General features: G+C 41.9%; 2 protein-coding genes across 3 annotated transcripts; both read right to left on the bottom strand.

Moving 5' to 3' along the window:
• Positions 1 to 1230: 1230 nt before the first annotated feature.
• On the bottom strand, positions 1231 to 6340 carry rnf115b (ring finger protein 115b). 2 transcript variants are annotated; one of them, XM_035621493.2, is made up of 9 exons: positions 6156 to 6339; positions 4589 to 4647; positions 4437 to 4494; positions 4136 to 4347; positions 3401 to 3469; positions 3227 to 3305; positions 2975 to 3068; positions 2021 to 2136; positions 1231 to 1861 (listed from the first exon to the last, which is right to left on the bottom strand). In XM_035621493.2, the coding sequence occupies exons 1-9, from the start codon at positions 6222 to 6224 to the stop codon at positions 1736 to 1738; spliced, it is 882 nt and encodes a 293-aa protein (XP_035477386.2). In that variant the 5' UTR covers positions 6225 to 6339; the 3' UTR covers positions 1231 to 1735. The 2 variants fall into 2 exon arrangements, with proteins under 2 accessions (XP_035477386.2, XP_035477387.2); XM_035621494.2 differs by having other exon boundaries at positions 1722 to 1861; positions 4123 to 4347; positions 6156 to 6340.
• A 765-nt stretch (positions 6341 to 7105) lies between these two features.
• Positions 7106 to 16051, bottom strand: scamp3 (secretory carrier membrane protein 3). The gene is made up of 9 exons (XM_035620850.2): positions 15567 to 16051; positions 15144 to 15224; positions 12117 to 12230; positions 11472 to 11592; positions 10623 to 10751; positions 9706 to 9865; positions 8907 to 9008; positions 8580 to 8697; positions 7106 to 8047 (listed from the first exon to the last, which is right to left on the bottom strand). Exons 1-9 carry the CDS (start codon positions 15612 to 15614, stop codon positions 7910 to 7912), a joined length of 1011 nt encoding a protein of 336 aa, XP_035476743.1. The 5' UTR covers positions 15615 to 16051; the 3' UTR covers positions 7106 to 7909.
• Positions 16052 to 19640: the final 3589 nt, after the last annotated feature.

The following is a 19640-nucleotide window of genomic DNA, read 5'->3' on the forward strand; positions in this document are numbered from 1 at the left end:
CAGCAGGGTCCTGACCCCTGAAGAGACCCCTCTCGAACTCACTTTCAATTGAAGGGACGGGGACAAAATACTCAAGACAAAAACGTGTCCAAAGAGAAGTTGAACTTTAAAGTTAGTGCTTCAAAAGCCCCCCATTGTCTTGCCCTTCATTGCAGATCAATGGTTCCTGGAAACACAAAGAGGGAATTTTGTACTCAAGAGACTGAAGCGTTGGTTTTATCAGCTGAGATAAGATTAAGGCTTGTTAAATAAACGTGTGCATACTCTGTATTTTAAAACGCACTTGAAAAACTGTTAACGTGAAGCTGCCCTTTGTTCTCGGCTTCATATTTAATATATATAATCGATTAATTGTTCGTCTTTTCAGCAAAATAAACTTCTTCCATGTTCTGAAATGTGTGGATTTGCTGCTTTTCTCTTGTTTCTATTTTTATCATTGTAAAAATATCTTTAGGGGTGTGGGTGTTTTGGACTCTTGGTCAAAACAATCTATCTGAAGATATCAATTTTGGTTTCAAAATATACAACAAGTTTTGGGGGGGGGGGGGGGGGGGGTTCTAGTTATCTAGATTGTGCTGAGTCATCTGTTCTAGTCCACAACTGCTGATTTGTGTTTATGAATAACCAGTTCTTGATTCTTGTTTGTCCAACAGTCCAACCGTCTCCTCAGAAAAAAATAGCAATTTACAATATTATAAAAAAGGGGGGAAAAGCAAATCTTCATATTTGATAAGATGAAAACAGCAAATGTTCAGCATTTTTGCTAAAAACACAACTATTACTTGATTATCTAAATTGATGAGGATGAATCTGTCTTCAACTATTCACTTACTACAACTATAAGCAGCTGTATTATGCATCATAGCCAACAGTTATAAACAAGGAACAAGTGAGACTGAGCCAGAGATGCACTTCCTCCTACAATGTAAATCATTCATTGAAACAAGGATTTTTTTTTACCAATTCAATTCTGCAACAGCAAATTTCAATGAGCTTAATGAAATCACAAAATAAAAAAAATAAAAAAACATGAGGAGACAACCTGATCTAAGATCTAAAAATCTATTCAGCAAAGTTCTGATGGCAAAAGGCACACAAGAACAAAAACTGCAAACTGACCATCAAACAGATTAGTTGAAGAGAAATATAAAGTCTGCAACAGGGCTATCGATTTGCAGTCTCCACCTCTGAATCGCTCATCATTAGTGAGATGAAATGAGGAGCAGAGAGTGAGGGTCACAGGGTCAGGCTTTAATAACGGCTTCATGTATAGATGAGATCAATCCTGAATCAGACTAGGTGGAAAAAGGTCAAGGAAATTACAGAATTGTCTTACCAGAAGTCCTAGTGCAAACTCTGTGAATCCCCCCCCCCCCCCCCAAATCATTTTAACAACCACAGGCAGCTCAGTGGTGATTAGTTCGTGAAATCCAAGTCAGTCGTTAGACACCCTAAACCACGTAGACGGGTGGAGCAAGAAGTACACATCACCTCCACATCTTCTGCAGCAAATTGCCACATCCTTTTGTGTGTAGTGTAACTTAAAAGTGGTGAAGATGGTTGTGTAGAAAATATAAAGGTCCTTAGCAGAGCTGCATAAATTAAGAGAGAGATGAAGCGGCAACTTTTGATTTTCTTCTTTTCTACTTTTTGGGTCGGTGTGAAGGGAAGCGTTTGAGGTGAACAGCGTGTCTCTTGAAAACAGTAAAAGAGATATAGTTGTTGGCCCTGTTTTTCAGCTCGCCTGCCTCTCTTGTTGTTGCTCTATCCTGATGGGGAGATCGCCCGGGGGGGCTGACGTGGGTGCGAGGCTGTTGTCGACACCGTCGAGGCTTTTGCGGCACACGGGGCAGGTATCATGCTGGAGGAGGAGAGAGAACTTGGTTCATCTGCCGTACAGTATGGTACAGCACTTCTTCACAGCCCTCAAGTCGGGACGTGTGTCTCACATTGCTTAAAGCTTGATGGCAAATCTAACAGACATTCAAACCCCTCGACCAACGAACTCCTTTGTCCTTACCAGCTCCAGCCAAGGCACTATACAATGACTGTGGAAGTAATGGAGGCAGGGCAGCTTCCTGACAGGTTCCCCGAATGAAAACTCCTCCCTGCACACTGGACACTCCAGTCTGCAGTCTGCGAGGGAAAAATCAAGACGATAACAATGAGTAAGATTCATGACAACACAGATGCTTTGAGCATTACAGTGTAACACTGTTATGTCTTTAGTTTAATCAGGTGTGAAAGATGATTCTGCAGCATCTGAGTCATCTTTATAAATGTAATTCATGTTTTTTTTACAGTTAAAAAACAAAATACCATAATGCATGAATAAATAATGGTGGAGTTGCAAGGCTGTGAGTGATACCTTCCTTATATCTTTGGCCAACATCAATTGATTTATCTTTTATCAGCTCTTTAATAATCAGCAACAACAACTTAGTAGTAAAAGTAGTAAAACTTGCCTGTATCTAAGACCAAAAAAACATTTATTAATTACATACTCATGGTCATAACTGTGGGGGTCATGGCTAAGTGGTCTCCTCTTCTCAATAAGGAGCAGGGGAGGGAATATAGGAGGAGGGAAAGAAGGGTAGAAGAATGGAACGAAAGACAGAAGCAGAAAAGGAATGACAGGAGGAGGAAAGGCGAGGGTGGGATGAGAAAGGGAAAGACACAAGAAGGAAATATAGAAAGAAAATGGAATACACAATGAAAGGAGAGAACTGAATGAAAGAAGAGGGAGATAAGAAGAGGGAAAAATAGAAGGAGGAAAGAAAGATCAGAGAAGGAAAAGAGGGACAGGAGGATGGAGGGAAAGATAGACAAAGGGAAAATGGTAAAAGGAGACAGTAGGACTTTATGTACTACATTTGAAAAAAAAATCTCAAAGTCAAAGGCCAAACATTTCTCCTAAATTAAGATTGGATTGAGATGTGATTCAGCATGCCATATGTCATGCTGGGATTCCCACCTATCTGTTCCTGAGAGATGCAAACTGTTGGCAGGGATGAGATTATCTCCTCTTCTGCAGGGGGCGGACCTGTGCTCTCGAGCTGTCCTAACAACTAGGTGAGCGGGAGAAGAAATGAATAGTGTGGATGGATGGGGAACAGAAAAAAAAATGTCTTATGGATAATGATGTGGGTGTGAAGACTGGAACTATAAATAAAAAAAAAAGCTTTACAACCAATAATATACCCACTGTTCTTCAGAGATCACTGACCTCGGTGATGACAGCATCCAGGCCTCCCTGACCCCACGCATAGTCTCCTGGGTTCGAGTGCAGCTGCAGCATGCTGGATCTGAGGGAGAAACAGAAAGACAGCAAGAGTTACACTGAAGTTACGTGAAATCAAAAGTAAATGACGTGAATCGAAAAATTTCAAAAAGCGTTTACAATGCAGCTGGTGCGGCACCGGGATTTCCGTTGTTGACAAAGAGGTCGGCCAGGAACTGCTGCACGATCCTTGAAAGGGCAAAAACAGAGAGCAGACACGTCTTGGTTAGTCTGCGCACTTTAAAAAAACACAAACTCCACGGCCTATTTAACAGTTTCAATTCACGCCTTGCCTTTTATGAGTTTATTCTGAGCCAGTAAATCAACTGCTGCATGCAACTGAAAATGACAAAATGACACACAACAGATTAGCGGTGTTATGCAGCATGACGGAGGTTTTAATGGGTGCACTTTAATGCAGGATGAATAACAATTATGAGTAGCTGATGTCAAATGATTACAAATGTCTTATATATATATTAGGGAAGATTCATGAATGTGATGCAACACAAAAGCACATTTCTCCAAAATGTCTTTTTGTAGCACAGTTGAAGGCCCAACACCGTGACTACACAGTAAGAACTGTGCTGTGATAGTTATTGCACTGTTGCTATAAGGTAACAGCCGTTACCTCAGGTGAGGTCTCATCTTATGAAACATGCATGAGTCAAAGAAAAGACTGACATGTCATTTGTGAGTCCTGAATAGCACGACACACCATTTATGTCATATGTTGCTAAATAAACCTCATTAAAGTTTTATTTTTGTGAGTAAAAGTATTTGGTTCAATAATACTACTTTACCCCATAAATATTACTTAATAGGTAGGTTTTTTTGTGTACCATGTCCACACACCCTTCCACTGCAGGCCTCTGCTCTGGCCTGGGTGACCTCTCTTGGTCAGGCTGCGAAGGAGACTCTGGTTCTCTGGCCTCGGCGTCGGCCGGTGACTCCGGAGAGGGACGGCTCTGACCTGCAGATACCTGCTCGCCGTCGTCCGGGTGGGACCCTGAGGAGGGCGGATGCGACAGCAGAGCAGAGCGCTCCATAAACAGCAGCTGCCATAACTTGGAGAGAGACCAGACGAGCAATGTGTCAAACAAAGCCGTAGAGACAGAGGGGGGTTCGTGTTAAAACGCCGTCTGTGAGGGCATACCTCCGAGAACAACGAGTTGGAGTCTTCGCTGGCCGTGGAGGTGCGCTCCTGCAGGAGACTGCATGGAGAGCGACAATGAAAGACAATTTTACATCAGTGGTGTAAAATGGAAAACACAATTTTTAGGATGCCTGAACAAAACTAAAACGTACCTGGAGTCTTCTGTCACCTCCTCAATGAAGTCAGAGTCACATCTGGGACAGACAAGATCCTTCAAGAGAGAGAAAAAATACATTAAAATACAGTTTTCTACTCTCATTCCTAATGGGGGTGAGTCATCTGGTGATGTATCCACCTCCATTCTTCTGGGACGGCTTTGGAATATGTTTTGGAACCTGGCTGCGGAGATCTGCACTCAGCACTTCAGCCATTAGTGAGGTCACCACTGATGGTGGATGATGCGGCCTGGCCAACAGTCAGTGTTCCAGTGCTGGGTGAGGTCAAGTTCTTCCACACCCAACTCAGAAAGACATGTCTTTCTGGCACTTGCTTTTTTCACATGGTCACCGTCATGTTATGATTATTTGGCATTTTGGGCTTTTCTTTGTGATTATGTAGAAACAGACAGGAAACAAGACGAAAGAGGGAAAGGTGTGTTGTGCGAAGAAAAAGAAGAAGAAAAAAGGTTCCCAGCTGCCAGAATCAAACCAGGCACATTGCGGTTACATGATTTGCATCTTAACCACTAAGTCAGATTGAAATAGGGACTGACACAACACTGGAAGCACACTGTTGTCTTTACTGTTTATTGTGTGCAGCTGTAGCATTATGGTTTGACAAAAAGGAAATAAGGTACATAAACCACAACCACACCAAAGTGAGGCATCCCTGTGACTTAGAGGTTTCATGTCCACAGTTTCATTCTGGCTGGGAACATGATGCATGTCACCCCCCAGTGTTTGAATTTAGAAAATATAACAAAACAATGTTCTGAAAGTATAAAAAAAAGTAAATGTCGTTGTTGCCCATTTTACAGCGGTATGTTATGATAGAAAAGACAGAACTTGTTGCATTGGCAGCATTTTACTGTAAAACTGGTAGAAATTGACCAAATGTTGGTGTTGGGTATAAGAAAAAATAAGAGGCCAAATAAATAACAGAAGTGTGTCAGCATTGATTTCAAGATATTACTGCCCATGTGGTTTAATTAAAATAATTCCATCTATGTCTCTATATAAATGTTTTCCATGCTGTGTGCCAGCCTATCTATCATAACAATATCAGTGCGTAAAATGGGCCAGTGAACGCGTCAACCGCGCGCCCTCGCCTCACGCACCTCCAGGAGAAACTAACCCCCTCCAGAACAAAATAAAAGTCAAACTGTTGTCCACACTAGACCGCACCGTGTGTGTGGAGCACGTCGTGACACCGGCCAGCACCTCTCACGTCTCTCACATGCAGTTGACAGTAGACAACTGGACGCAACAGTGGCGCTTTCTAAAAATGGCAACGTGAATCGCCAGATTTTACTCCCCCCCCCCCTCTCTCATGTAAGATATTGGTGCATGCAGATTGCGTATAAAACAAACCACCATCACGTCACACGTGAGCTTCAGTGATCAGAAAAACTCAGCAAATAGTGTAACAAAAAAGAAGAAATGAACCCAAGCTTTGCACGTCTTTGTCTGGTCTTGTATGCGTAATCCCTCCGTCGGCGGGCGCGCGGACGATCCCCGGCACCGCACGTGTGGACCGAACGCACTCTCCGAGGTGACTCACCGGGAGCTTAGGGCTTGTTTCACATTTACAGCAGTGACAGAAAAACCGGTGTTGTGGAGCCTCCGCCATCTTCACGGTGCCGCGCGGCGAAGCCCGACCGACGTCCGTGTGGATGGTGGAAGTCCATAAAAGTCCCAGCGGCTGCTCCAAACGGATCAGCGCAGGCCCCGGCAGGGTTCGGTGCCCGGGACGTGTCAGGGGGAACAAACTGAATATATACTATCACTACAATTAATAAGCAGGCAACACAGTCCTCGCATTTTTATATTTATAAATTAAAGTTAGGAATGTAAGAGCTTTATACTCATTGCGTGATTAGAACTCATTGAACTTGTAAAATAATAATAATAATAATTTACCTGTTGCCGAGTCATCAGAATTCCCTGGTCAATTCTGCAAACATCAAGTTTAAAAAGTCAAAAAAAAAAATTTTTTAAAAAGCAACAATTTGTCAGGATGAAATCAGGAGTGCAGTTTCTCTGAAGTGTGTCAGGTGTCGCCAGAGTATAAAGAGTCCTCTGGTTAAAAACTATTTTATTTATTGAACGTATGCCTGAGTTTTATCAGTAACTCTAAAGTTATTGCTTCAGTTTTTTTTACAGTGTAGAAAGTAGACCCAAGCCGGGCCCAGCTGATGGGTGTATACAAAGTCAGTTAATAACAGTGATCTTGCTTAAAGTAGGAGGGTTTATCAATTAGAATATCAATACAATATTTAAAAAAAAAATACACTTTGACAACTTCGCTTTATCTGAGCTGAACCAATGTTGACTTGATTGGAGTATTTTTCTTTAATCATGGCAACTGTTGCCATGACAACTGGGTGGCTCCCATCTGCTCGGGAGGACAAAACCGAAAGCACCAAAGCAGCTAATTAGCGGACCCTGTCCTGAGGTCGTTTTTTCCGTCTATACACCTTGATCAATAACACAAGACAACAACAGCTCCAGTTGACTGTATAAGCAAGACAATTTTATTCTTCATTGAACCAAGACAGTGAACGGTAATAATCATAACACAACAACGCACAAAACAGACCAGTGACGGGTATATTTGAAACCAAAACAACACATGTTCATAACCTTGACGGGATGAGAGGTTTTGGCAATACGGTAAATAGGCATTCTCATTTGGAATAGAAACAAAACAACTTGTTAGTTTAACACTTGAGCAACAAAAAGAAAAAACGACTGGCAGAAGCTGATCCACTCGGTCGCGGATCAAATGTTAGAACGGCAACGTTTCAGTGTTTTCGCCTCCGACTCTTCCACTTGTCGCACACATGGCTCCTCGTTAACACAATTTACATCCGAGTCATTTGAATTTGGAAATAATATTCACACTAGCAGTCCCACTTGGCACACAACTTGACTCCTCATATTAAAAAAAAAAGCATTCAGTGACACTTGGTACAACTGCGACAATTTTCACACATCTTCAGCGTTTTTATAGTCTTCACATCTCGTCTCGTAACATTTTTTCTGTTCCTTCAATCAACATTTATGACATGTTGACTCCCGTTTTGGCAATATAGCTAATTTGTTCTGCACACATTTTTTAAATTAGACCACACCACCTCCGTCTCATGCAAGTGCCCTATTGTTTAAGTGTCCCAGGGTGATTATAAAGACACATCCCCCCCCCTGCCCTCATCAAATTCTAATCATCTGTGGGGACATTAGGACCAAACTGTTCCTCTATCGAGATGAAAAGCCCCTGCACTTCTTACCCTCCCAGCCCTACTTGTTACCTCTCTATCGAGGTGCGGTGAAGGCCCCTTGGGCCGCGTTGGCAGCAGCGTTGCGTACGGCCTGATTGGCCATGACTCCGGTGGTGAACTCCGCCTGGGCCTTTTGGAAGCTGGCGTCGGTCTGCCTGTACAGACTGTGGACCTGGAGCGGGGAAGAGCACAGTGCGCTGACATCCGATACACGCAGCAATTCATCATCATCATCATCATCATCATAGCAAGCATATTGTGAGGGTGAAAATGATACACAACACCTGATATCGAGGCTATTCTTCCAACTGTTTGTTATCTAAGGACTGCTTGATGGCAGGCGGACCACCTGGGCAAGGCAGGTTCGAGTGTTTACACAGAGCAGGTAGAAGGGTGCAAGTATGTCCTTATATAATGTTGTTTATATATTTTTTTTGTGTAACACAAAAACAAGGGTACTGTTATAATCATGTTTACATGGACATAACTAAACAGATTTCTCCTATTCCATTTAATTGTAAGATCAAATCCAGGATTAGACGCAAAACCACGATAATAGCATTCATGTAAATAAACTCAAAGATTCTAAAGACACTAATTATCCCGTTTATCAGTCCACGCAGGGATAGTGTGACTGACACCTTGTCAAAAAAATGCAGCCTTAAACCTTCAAACTCTCCCTCAAGTGTAAATATTGTATTCACCTTCTTCAGCATGACGACCCCCATGGCTGCTTGGGAGGTAAAGAAGATGGCATTGATCATCATGATCGCACCGACGGGGACACTGGTATTCAGAGCAGCCAGGCTCACGATCCACCCACTGAGGGGAAGAGACGGTGAGATGGAGAAATAAAAAAAACAGTGAGGGGAGTCAGTTAATATCCTCAACAACAGCAACATTCCAAATAGGATTCAAGTTTTTCATTCCCCAGAAAGGCGACACAATGGAGATTGTCTTCATGCAGGTTTTAACATGAAAAACATGAAACGGAAAGATACTGGACTGATTTGTGTTTATGTGAGTCACACCTGAAACCCCATCCAGGGATGCCAATGGTCATGATGATGTAGACGACCACTTGTGCAAAGAAGATGAAGAAGAAGAGGAAGAAGTTGAAGGAGCTGTCACTCCTAGAGGAGAGGGAAAAAAATTACAATTACAGAGCAAAATGGAGCAACACACTCACTCGCATCTGATAGACCATTGCTTAACAAATGCAAGCGCTTGTTGTGGTTGTTGAGACCTCTGCCCAGGTCGAAATTTAGCAGAGCTGTGCTGGACCTTGCGTGACATCATTCAAGTCCACCCACTGAAAGAAATGATAAAAGGTATAAGCTGGCATTTCCATCCAGCTGCAAAAATACTAACAGGAAATTGAAGCAGATGTCTACACGGGCCATTAAAACCTGGACACGACAAAGTGAAAAGCAAAGGTGTTGTCTAGAAATAAACTCTCTAGTTTTATATAAAGCGATTGTGTTCGCTCTCTGTTAGTTTGCTTTCCTTTACGTGCTTCTTTTGCTGGTGTTTAGTTCCACTTTCACTCCTTTTGCTCTGAGATTCAGGTCGGATTAAAACATGGCGCAGAGTTGATGGCTCTTATCAGCCATTTATCACATGAATATCAGGGCTCACTATTAAAACTAACAAAGGCCGTCCTCATGCAGGACAGAAGAAGAATTTCACCAGCACATTAACATGTAACACATCCTCGACGTGTCCCTGGTGAAAATGTAGCCAAAACCAACTTTAAACCGCTGATGAAGGACAAAGTTCGAGTTTCTGGCCCACAGGCTTTTTTCATCAATATGTATGTACAGTACACACCTGAAGGCTTTGTACATGGGTCGGTACCAACAGACGAAGGAGCAGGGGGTGAAGAGGAGCCCCCAAAGGATGGCGAGGCCCAGGCCCACGCCGCCAGAGGGGTCCACGCAGAACATGGCCAGGGAGGAGATCAGGTTGAAGAGCAGCGTGCAAGTGCCGACTGGACATTGACGAAGAAGGAGTAAAGGAAGAATGAAAGGAGTTGATTGAACAAGAGAACACAGCTCTGCATTCAGAGTTGAGGGATCTCACTCTTTGTTACTTTAAATCCAATCCACCCATCCACCCCTTCATAAGAATTCTTCTTCTTATGAAGGGGTGGATGGGTGGGTTGGATTTAAAGTGCTCTTTCTTTTGTGTGCTCACTTTCTTTTTGTCTCTGTTTCTGTTTCTATCACTTTCATGTCAAACTGAAAACAGAATGATGATACTTCTCCTTTTCCTTTTTTTCTTCCTGTGTGGAAAACAATTACTACCGCGGGACGACGACAAACAACTCATTTATTTATGAGCTGATTGAACTGGCTATTGTGCAGATGCCCAGGTGAAGACAGACAAATCTCCTGTACCTTTGGTAGACACTGATTTCAGCTGGATTCTGCCACAGGCCTCAGTCTAACAGTCAAGTGTCAGAGCCTTAGAGGAAACATTCAAGATCATACTCCAGACAGGGAACTCAAGGTCACACACACACACACACACACGAGTCAGCACTAGGTTCAGTTCCTCATGATGTTCTCTACTGGCTACTGATGTCTTGTAGTTTCACTTAAATCACATGTACAACTGGTTCCCAACAACACACCACCCAAAAGCCATAAAAAACTTAATTTACAGCGTTACATGGAGAGAATAGGATAATAAAGCTGAAAATGTACACACTTAGTGCAACAGAGCAAGAAATCACAGGAACTCACACATCCAGAAGTAGTACATGATGGTGACTGTGCGCTGGAAACGCTGGGTGATCTCCACGTCGATGTCCTGGTAGAAGCAGGGGCCCACGGGGCAGAACGAGGGCAGCGGGGGCCAGTTATTCTGACGGGCTGAAAAACACAAACAGTAGAGTAAGATAGTGAATGACAACATAGTAAAAGCAAAGCTGTTAAAAATAGGAAATATGTCTTAACAGAAAACGTTAATACTAAAAATTGTTTCAGCTACATTTGAGTATGTTATAAAACATTTATCAAACGTTTATATACTTTTAGAAATGTTGATCAGGCACAAATCTGGGGCATTTAACTGCAATTTTCCCGAAAGTCCGCAAGTGTTGCCCCATGACGTTTTACCGGAATTCCTGCATGGCCCCCAAGCAAAGATTTGGGGAAAATGACAGAGAGAGCCCATGTGAGAAGACAGACAGAAAGAAAGGATAATTCCCAGCTCCTTCACGCTGTACCCCAGACGCATCAGATTGTTCCGGAGATTTTCCCTCCGACTCGAGACAATCTCCTGCTGCGTCGGTCGTGGACATTTACACGGACTTTACAGTCTTACCGATTCTTTGTGTGCCTGAAATGTGAAATTTAGATGATCTTTAAGGGCGTCTACGACATCTACAGGTTTTTATCAATTATTAGGTATATGTGACTGATTGTCCCCTGATCTATTACCCATGAATTACAATTCACAGACGATAGAGAGGTTACAAGAAAAAAGCTTTTCAACTACTATACACTATTCATCACAGTTCCCTTTTGAAACAACCGCTTTAGACTCTGAATCCAAACCGCCCTCATCCCTCCACATCCTCCCCATCTTACAGGCTCCAGGTCCCAGGCTGTGCGACTCCAGCTCCCTCTCTCTCCGCTCCAGCTCCTTGGCTTTCTTCTCCAGCTCCTCCTGCTTCCTCAGGAGCTCGGCCGTGGTGGCGTTCACCGCAGTCTAACGCAGCGAGACACGATGGGAAAACGATGCGTCAGAACTGCATGTCAAGTTTTTCAAAGAGAGAGGTTGTGTTTTGCCTGATAAATAATGGAAGGGATATAGGTAAAAGCCCCTTGGTATCTGATGGTGAGAGCTTCCCAGGGGAGACGCGGCCAAGTGTACAAACGTTAAGTGTTTTCTATTGAGCGTAACTACAGGACTGACTGTAGGTTTACCTATGGGTACAGATTTTGGTTTGATGGACTCCATAAAAACATTAGAATTAATAAATCATTAAACCGGAGCGCTGCTCTGCTAATGAGTGGGGGTATTTTTTTGAAGATTCAGCTTTCAGCTTCACAGTGAAACTGAGTGGGTTGATTATTAGAATATCCATAAAACACTTCCCATGATATTTCAAAATGCATTAACAGTGCGGGTACGACCCCATTTTCATGAATATCAAACTGCCACTAAATGTGGGGAGGTGATGGGGCACATGATGAACCTTCGTCTACACAACAGTCACAACAGGCGGATACCTGGGAGTTGTAGGAGCCATAGTTGCGGGGCTCAGTGGGCGTTGTCCTGCTTGGTGGGGTCTGCGCAGGCACAGATGGAGCAGTGGGAGAGGTGGTTTCATATGGTGGTGGAGGCTGATTTTTTTTTTACAAAAGACATGACATCCAAAAATTAGTTTGGCCTTATGTATCACAACCGTTTAGAGAAAACCCAACCTGCATCAGGGAGCAGGGCATTGTGTCATGGTGGATGCATGCGCCACCAGAAATCTGTATTGCTTTTTTAAAAATACATCAACAATCAGTATGTTCATATAAAATATTTTTACTAAAAAAAGAGACATAAATGACATTTTTCGATCAACTAATCAATTAATGGACTAATTGTTTAACCACTATAATAATAAACAAAAACAAATTTTAAGAAGTTTCGCAATCAATCAGATTTTTCCTGTCCACAACAAAATCTATAACTCACTCACAATGCTTGTACTGTATAAAACTTGAAATATCAGAACAAATAATAACCATAACTATTATTCCTTCTTTTATAGGCACCAGAATATTTTAGGGTTGGACATATGATGTTTATTGATTCATGTAATGTAACATTTTTAGATAAGATGGGAAAGTGGTGTCAAAACTTTTGACCTAACTGTATGTATGTTAACGTTGTGCATTTGAGAAGCAAAATGTCATTCTACCTCAAAATAGTTTGTGTATTTTTTATCGATTACCATAGACAACAATAATAAAGCACATCAGAATAAAACTCTACTATTTGCCATCAATCATTTGACTTCAATTAATCACAGTATACACCTGTGTCTAATGAACATCCATAACTATTAAAGGACAGTACCAGACCAAAACCAGAGGGGGGTCTGTCACATCAGAGTTACACAAGACTGTGGATAATAGTGGGGGAGGGCACGAGGCTTGTGCACATGCACTCAGTTTCGTAATGACAGGGATCTGAAAACTTTCAAAACAGCCAAAACAAATTTGGTTCCCTTTGCTGCGGTATCTATCAATACCAACAGCCGTTTCCGAGCAACAAATGTCCAATGATACGGACTGTAACCTAGACCCAAAGTCGTTTCCTAGCAACAATATGACTAAATACTATAACATGCAACAAGGAAAAAAAAACCCTGCTCTTTACTTTTCACCGTTGCCGTTTCTCGTTATAAGCATTTTCTGTAACTAGGCAAACGAATGCTGAGTAGACAATCAGCTTCCTGTCTATACCGGAATGAACATGCCCAGTGTACATGACTGGTCACGTGATATGTGTTTTCAGGTTTATTAGTGTGGACAGAGATTAAAATCTTATAAGGAGGACGGAGATAATTTTAGTTTTAAAAATGAAAATGTAGTAGTATGGATGTAGCCTTCGTGTCTTTATGGTAATTTGTGTCCCTCTGTATTGTTGTTCTGTTGCTCTTTGTTTTAGATTTGTGTACTTTACTTTTTGTGCATAATAATTGTGTGTCTGTGTTTTGTGGTTTTTTGTAGTAATTTTGTTTCAATTTGTAGTAATTTTGTTTTAATTTGTAGTAATTTTGTTTCAATTTGTAGTAATTTTGTTTCAATTTCCAGTCAATTTTCTCTCGTTTGTGGTCATTCTGTGTCTCTTTGAAGTGGTATTCTGTCTTTTGTTCTCATTTAGTTTCTCTGAGAGGTCATTTTGTGTCTCTTCATCGTGACTTTATGGTCATTTTGCATCTCTTTGTTTTTGTTTTAATGAGTTTCTTTCCAGCCAGAAACATTAACAGCCACTTGAACTGGAGGCTGTTCTCTATGCTGAAGCACATGATCAGCTGACATAATAAGGCAGTTACGGTTGGTCCTGCTTCAAAATTTATTTTTTTTCCATGGCACCATCCTGACCACTGAATTGCCATCATCATCCTCTGTGATTGGTTCAGCCATTCCAACAAGATAAAGTAAAACAAAACAACACTGTAACTCAGTCTGATCATGTGGCATCGAAAGCTCCACACTGACTCACAAAGGTTACATGCAGGCAGTTTGGGCTGCACGGTGCTGTAGTGGTTAGCCCTGTCTCCTCACAGGGAGAAGCTTCTTGATTCGTGTCATGGTTCAAACAGACCATTTTTTACCCGTGTTTGAGTGGGTTCTCTCCGAGTACTCCGGCCTCCGCCCACAGTCTGAACACATGCGGATTGGGGTTAGATTAACCAGACACTCTAAATTGACGATAGGTGTGAATGTTCGCGTGAACGTTTGTCGGCCCTGTGAGATACATTGGCCTCTGGCCCAATGTCTGCTGCGACTGGATCCAGCATCCACCCATCCCACCACAAAGGATAAAGCGGTTAGATGGATGGATGGATAAATCTGGTTGAGTGTTGAATGAATGAAAAAAATTAATCTGAATACATCTCAGTAGGCTGTGAGAAAGTATAAAAGTTTTTGTTTGTTTTTTTTCTTAGATGTTAAAGAAAAAAAGAAATATGGCCTACAGACAATAATAGAAAAGACTAATAGAATACAGACAAAACAATAAATGGAGAACGGCCAGTTGCAGCCCTAGTTATTTTTAATAGAGCCCGACCGATATATCGGTTGGCCGATAATACGGCCGATATGTTCAGGGCCCGACCGATATCATCTGCCAACTGATATGAGCCTTTAAACGTGCATTTATGTTTCCATTTGACGTTAAATTTATTGTTTATTTTCTTAATTCAAGTTCTATTTATATGGTTGTATTTGTACTTCTTTTTCAATTTATAGTTATTTATGTTTATGGTTAAACTAAAATATCAAGACTCAATTACATTTCTTTGTCATAAAGGTTTGATAACGACATCCTAGGAATCATTGACAGATTTCTAAATATATATATATGTATGTATATATACATACATATATATCGGCCAATGTATCGTATTGGGAATCTTGTGCTCCCTAATATCGATATCGGCATCAGCCCCCAAAAAATCAATATCGGTCGGGCTCTAAATTTTTAATAACCCTGTTATTATCACCACATATAAGACATGATAAAATATTGCTCACTCCAGTCGTGTTGTCAAACGGGTTGTAAAGGTCCAGTGTGGCATATCCTGTGTTGCTGCTGTGTTGAGTCACTGCGGGGTCCTGGAGCAGACACAACCCAGACAAACGTAGAGGGTTATTATTTTTATTATGATTATTAATTAATAAAACACACAATAGTCAGCATAGTGTAAACATGAAGTCTCGTTTGATCAAACTGTCCTTTGGTGACTGTGATAAAAAGAGCTACAAGTGGGCAGAGATGAGGGGGGAAAAAAAGGCCCCAAAAATAACAGCCCCTCATGTCACATGAGCAACAACACGCCCGCTATTACACAAAGACATCGTCAGGGAGTTGCACACATCGAACGCACCACGACGACGGTCACACTCGCGTTCACTCATATTCGCTTTTTTTTCCATTTTCATTTCATCGCCACGCACCTGGAAAGGGTTGTCCACCGGGTCCGGGAAGCTCGTGTACTTCGACATGTCGACGTCTGGGGGTGTTCGGGGTTGAAAACCCGAGCTAATGTGAAGTAGCCACCACTTGCCAGAAGGATTTAAAAAAACAAACAACAATAACAACCTCCTTTACGCGTCGTTCGTTCCGTTCCCCAGAACAAAAGCCGGGCGGTGTTTAGGGTTGCATCCACTTGTACTAGCTACCCGCCCCTCCTCCGGTGACCATGTCTCCCGTTCAAGAAAAATAAGAACGCGTGAACACTGAGCAGATGCAGACGGGTTGAAGGTGATGGTGGTGGTGGGATGCCCCCCGTCGCCGGAGGTTCCTCCTCTTCGGCCCGGGCTGTCGGGGTCTGCTGAGCGGCTACGTGGTGTCGCATGAGATCAAAACAGATCCGTCATTCGCCGTCCTGCAGGAAAAAACAACCGAGCCTCAGGAAGTAGCCCGCCGGTCATGTGACCGCTGCTGCGGCAGAGGAGCACGTGGGACCTGACGGGGGGCGTGGCCACGCGTCAACTTACTCATCTTATTTTATTTCATCTTATCTCATTTTATTTTATCTCATTCATATACTACGACTGAGTTTTATGGCCATATTTAAGAAAAAAAATCTAGGGTGATCTTAAAGAGATAAAAACAGACTCCACGTGTACAACATGTGACGACAGACAAATAGACGAATGCATTCATAATAATAATAATAATAATTTTATTTGCATAGCGCCTTTCAGAAGCAAGTGCTTTCACGAAAACATACAAATCACAGAAAATTAAAATCAGCATTCCAACAATCATATGGTTTTGAGGTCACATATCTGTTAAAAAAAAAAAGGGAAAAAAAAGCAAGTCTATAGAAATGGGTTTTTAAAAGGAAAACCGTTTGGGTTGCCAGGTTGTGGGTGGCCAGACCATTTGATCTCTGACCCCCAGTGGAGAAGAGCTGCCGAGCATCATGTGGCAAGTGTGTCGCACCTGCTTTGTCCTCTGGTGGCGCTGTGGAGCTGCCTTCCTATTGGTGGATGCATCTTTTTGTGTATCTCGTGCAGGTGCACGAGGACACACGCAGGCACGTGCATGCTTGGTGATGCCGCACATACACAAATGCAGAAGATAAGAAGACCACGTGCTTTGCAGGCTAAAATATGTGTTTACCAACAATGCTGGAATTAAAATATCTTACAATTGGTTTTATTTCATAAGGAAAAATACACGTTTGTCTGTGAAACATAAGATTACAAACATTTTGTTTTTGGTGCAGTAAAACTGAATATGAACATCGTTCACACATAAAAACGTCGTAATTTCTTTACAAAAAAGAAAAAAAAACCACTAGCCTCTTTTAATTTCATTTTATATACTGTCATAAAATAAAAGACTCGTTCCTCCTCTTCCAGTAGATGTCGCTCTTGTGTCTTGAAGGAATACTGTTACACACTTCTCTTGGCCTCACAGGGATATGATTCTCAGGACGGATGTGGTATTCAAACCTCAGGCAACTGAGATGCAAAGCTCAAGTAATGCAAAAGAAATATATTTTTTTTTTCATTGGATATACTCATACTTGAACAAGACTTTATGTATCTAAGGATTGTTATTTTCATGGGTTACTAGATGAGTTTGCTATAGTTGATAATGTGGCACAGTCTTCGTCACAGCTCTTGTTTGTCCCCTTTGCTTGTGTGCAGGTAGCACGTTGCAAGTCTGGACCACATTTTTTCTCCGTGACCCTGCAGTTATAGACAGAGCCGTAGCATGAAGGATTATACCTTCAGCTCCACTAATGTATACACATTTCATGGCCTAATGCCCTTGTACAATCCAGGCTTGTCTCTTTTCATTCTCCTCTTATACAGGTCACATGCAGGGGTGAGGGCAGTCATATGATTTCACTCAGACCTGCTCATACACATACTGTAAAATCCCTGTTACTGGACCCCCGAGGACTTATGTACAGATGAACTTCGTATTTACACATGAACAGGCACATGTGATAAACTTATAGAAATAAATACTATCAGTGGGAGGCACAAATCAATGGCTTAATACCCTGTATTCTTAAACTTCCCCTTTAAGTTGTTTTGAAATTTCCATATTTCTTATGCCCACATCCTTTCATCGAATGGAAATATTCTAGCTGTCTTCTGAATCATTTCAAATGCATTTCTCCAAAATTCAACCTGACATGTTTGGTGTCTCTGGAAAATTTTGGTTCTTCCCTGGACTTCAAAATAAAGTTCTGTGGGTTGGACTCCACAGCATGCACTTGTACTGACTGTCCACATGTGGGAAGGGGGAGACTGAGCAGGATACATCTGATGAGAGGGGGGTGGTTTAGTGGAGTGGGAAAGAGGAAAACAGCATGTTTATGCCACATGAAAGTAACTTCATATTTCTACTTTAACCGAGAAACACATTTTCAATGCCTCTCACACATACTGTAATACTGTAACAAGTTGTCCAAAAATAATGGTCACAAGTAACAAAAGATGTGAACCACTGATTTATGTATTAATATTCAAGGATTGAGGGATTTATGTTCATCGCACGCACACTGCACTGGAACGCAAAGTGAAAAGCATTATGAAACCTTTTAAAGCATAAAAGTGTATAGAGTAAAAAGAAAATGTTCACTTTGTACTTTTCCTTCCTTTTCCTTGTAATGTTGAGTTGATCCATAGAGTTGGATCATAATTGGATAACATTTAATTTGCTTTTTTTCAATAATCACAAACCAACGTAAAGCTGTTTAATTGATGTTCATGATACTGACCTGTGTAATAATGGGATGTCAGTGTGTTTATTTTTAGAGTTTTAGAGGCAACGCTCTGTTCCATGTCACCACCAATAAAGTGGAATTCAAAGAATCAATGCGACCACAGAGGTTAAATGAAGAACAGCAAGTAAAACGTGTGGATGTTGGGGGTGGAAATGGATGTGGCACGGACAGCAAAGAGTGATCGGTCATTTCAACAGCCTAACGATGAAAGCTTTCTTAGTTTAGCTGTTGCAGCAGGACCTGCTCGTAGGCTTTGCTTCGTTCGTCTCCAAATGCTCATCTAACAGCATCTGTTTGTCAGCTGACTCACCAATTCCTCTAATGGACCCTGCCATGATTGGTCCAGATGGCCCCGATTCAAACGCTGGAGTTGGGTGCCTCCCGGTCCAAAAACCACAGCATTCCTCAAGCCAATCGAGCACTGCAAGGCTCCATGACATCACTGCCTGAGGAATGAATTGGCATAACAGTTGTGTGCGGAAAAGTGACCCAAGCTAACAAGGAGGGACTGGGTGGTTTGGACTGTTCCTATGAGGCAAACAACCATTCGTCAGAGCAGTCATTTACACAGAATCAGGCATTTTTTGTGTGCTGGTGTGTGTGTGTCTCTGTGTGTGTAATGCCAATGCAAATAGCTAGGAACTTGAAATGCCCTCCAGAGTGCAGTTATAAAGCCTTACGTATCAGATGAGCATTTACACAATAACTTAGTTGTCAGTGGGACCATTAAAAAAATATGCACATGCCTGTGAGACATAAAAACATGATGGACAAAGTCGTATAAGCCATGCAGACCTGGACACACCTAATCGTTTCACTCTTCTTCTTGCACGCAGACACAAACTGCAAAACAGTAGTGGAAAGAAATGCATTTACTCTAATACTGTGCTGTTACACAACTTTAAGCTTCACCAAATTTCAGATGCAAATTTGACACTCTTTACTGCACTACATTTATAGCATTTACAGATAAAGCTTTTACATATGACAAGTTTATAGAAAATAATGCATTAAGCCAGAGGCTTCACACTTTTTTGACATGTGACCCCTCGGGGGGGAAAAAAACTGTGTCTGGTTTGGGCTCTTTGGCACATTTAGATGTTTACGAGTTGGTAGATGTTCCACCAAGGAGAGATTTCCCCTCAAAACTTCTCAGATGGTCTATTTAAGTGACTGTTTGAGGCTCGAAGGGGTCAAATTATCATGATGCCTCGTGAGTACACAGAACAAATTATACGTTATGATAACATTATACTGCTAATACGTCTGTACTTTT

This window comes from Scophthalmus maximus, chromosome 22 (assembly GCF_022379125.1).
Source record: "Scophthalmus maximus strain ysfricsl-2021 chromosome 22, ASM2237912v1, whole genome shotgun sequence".
In the NCBI taxonomy this organism is placed as follows: domain Eukaryota; kingdom Metazoa; phylum Chordata; class Actinopteri; order Pleuronectiformes; family Scophthalmidae; genus Scophthalmus; species Scophthalmus maximus.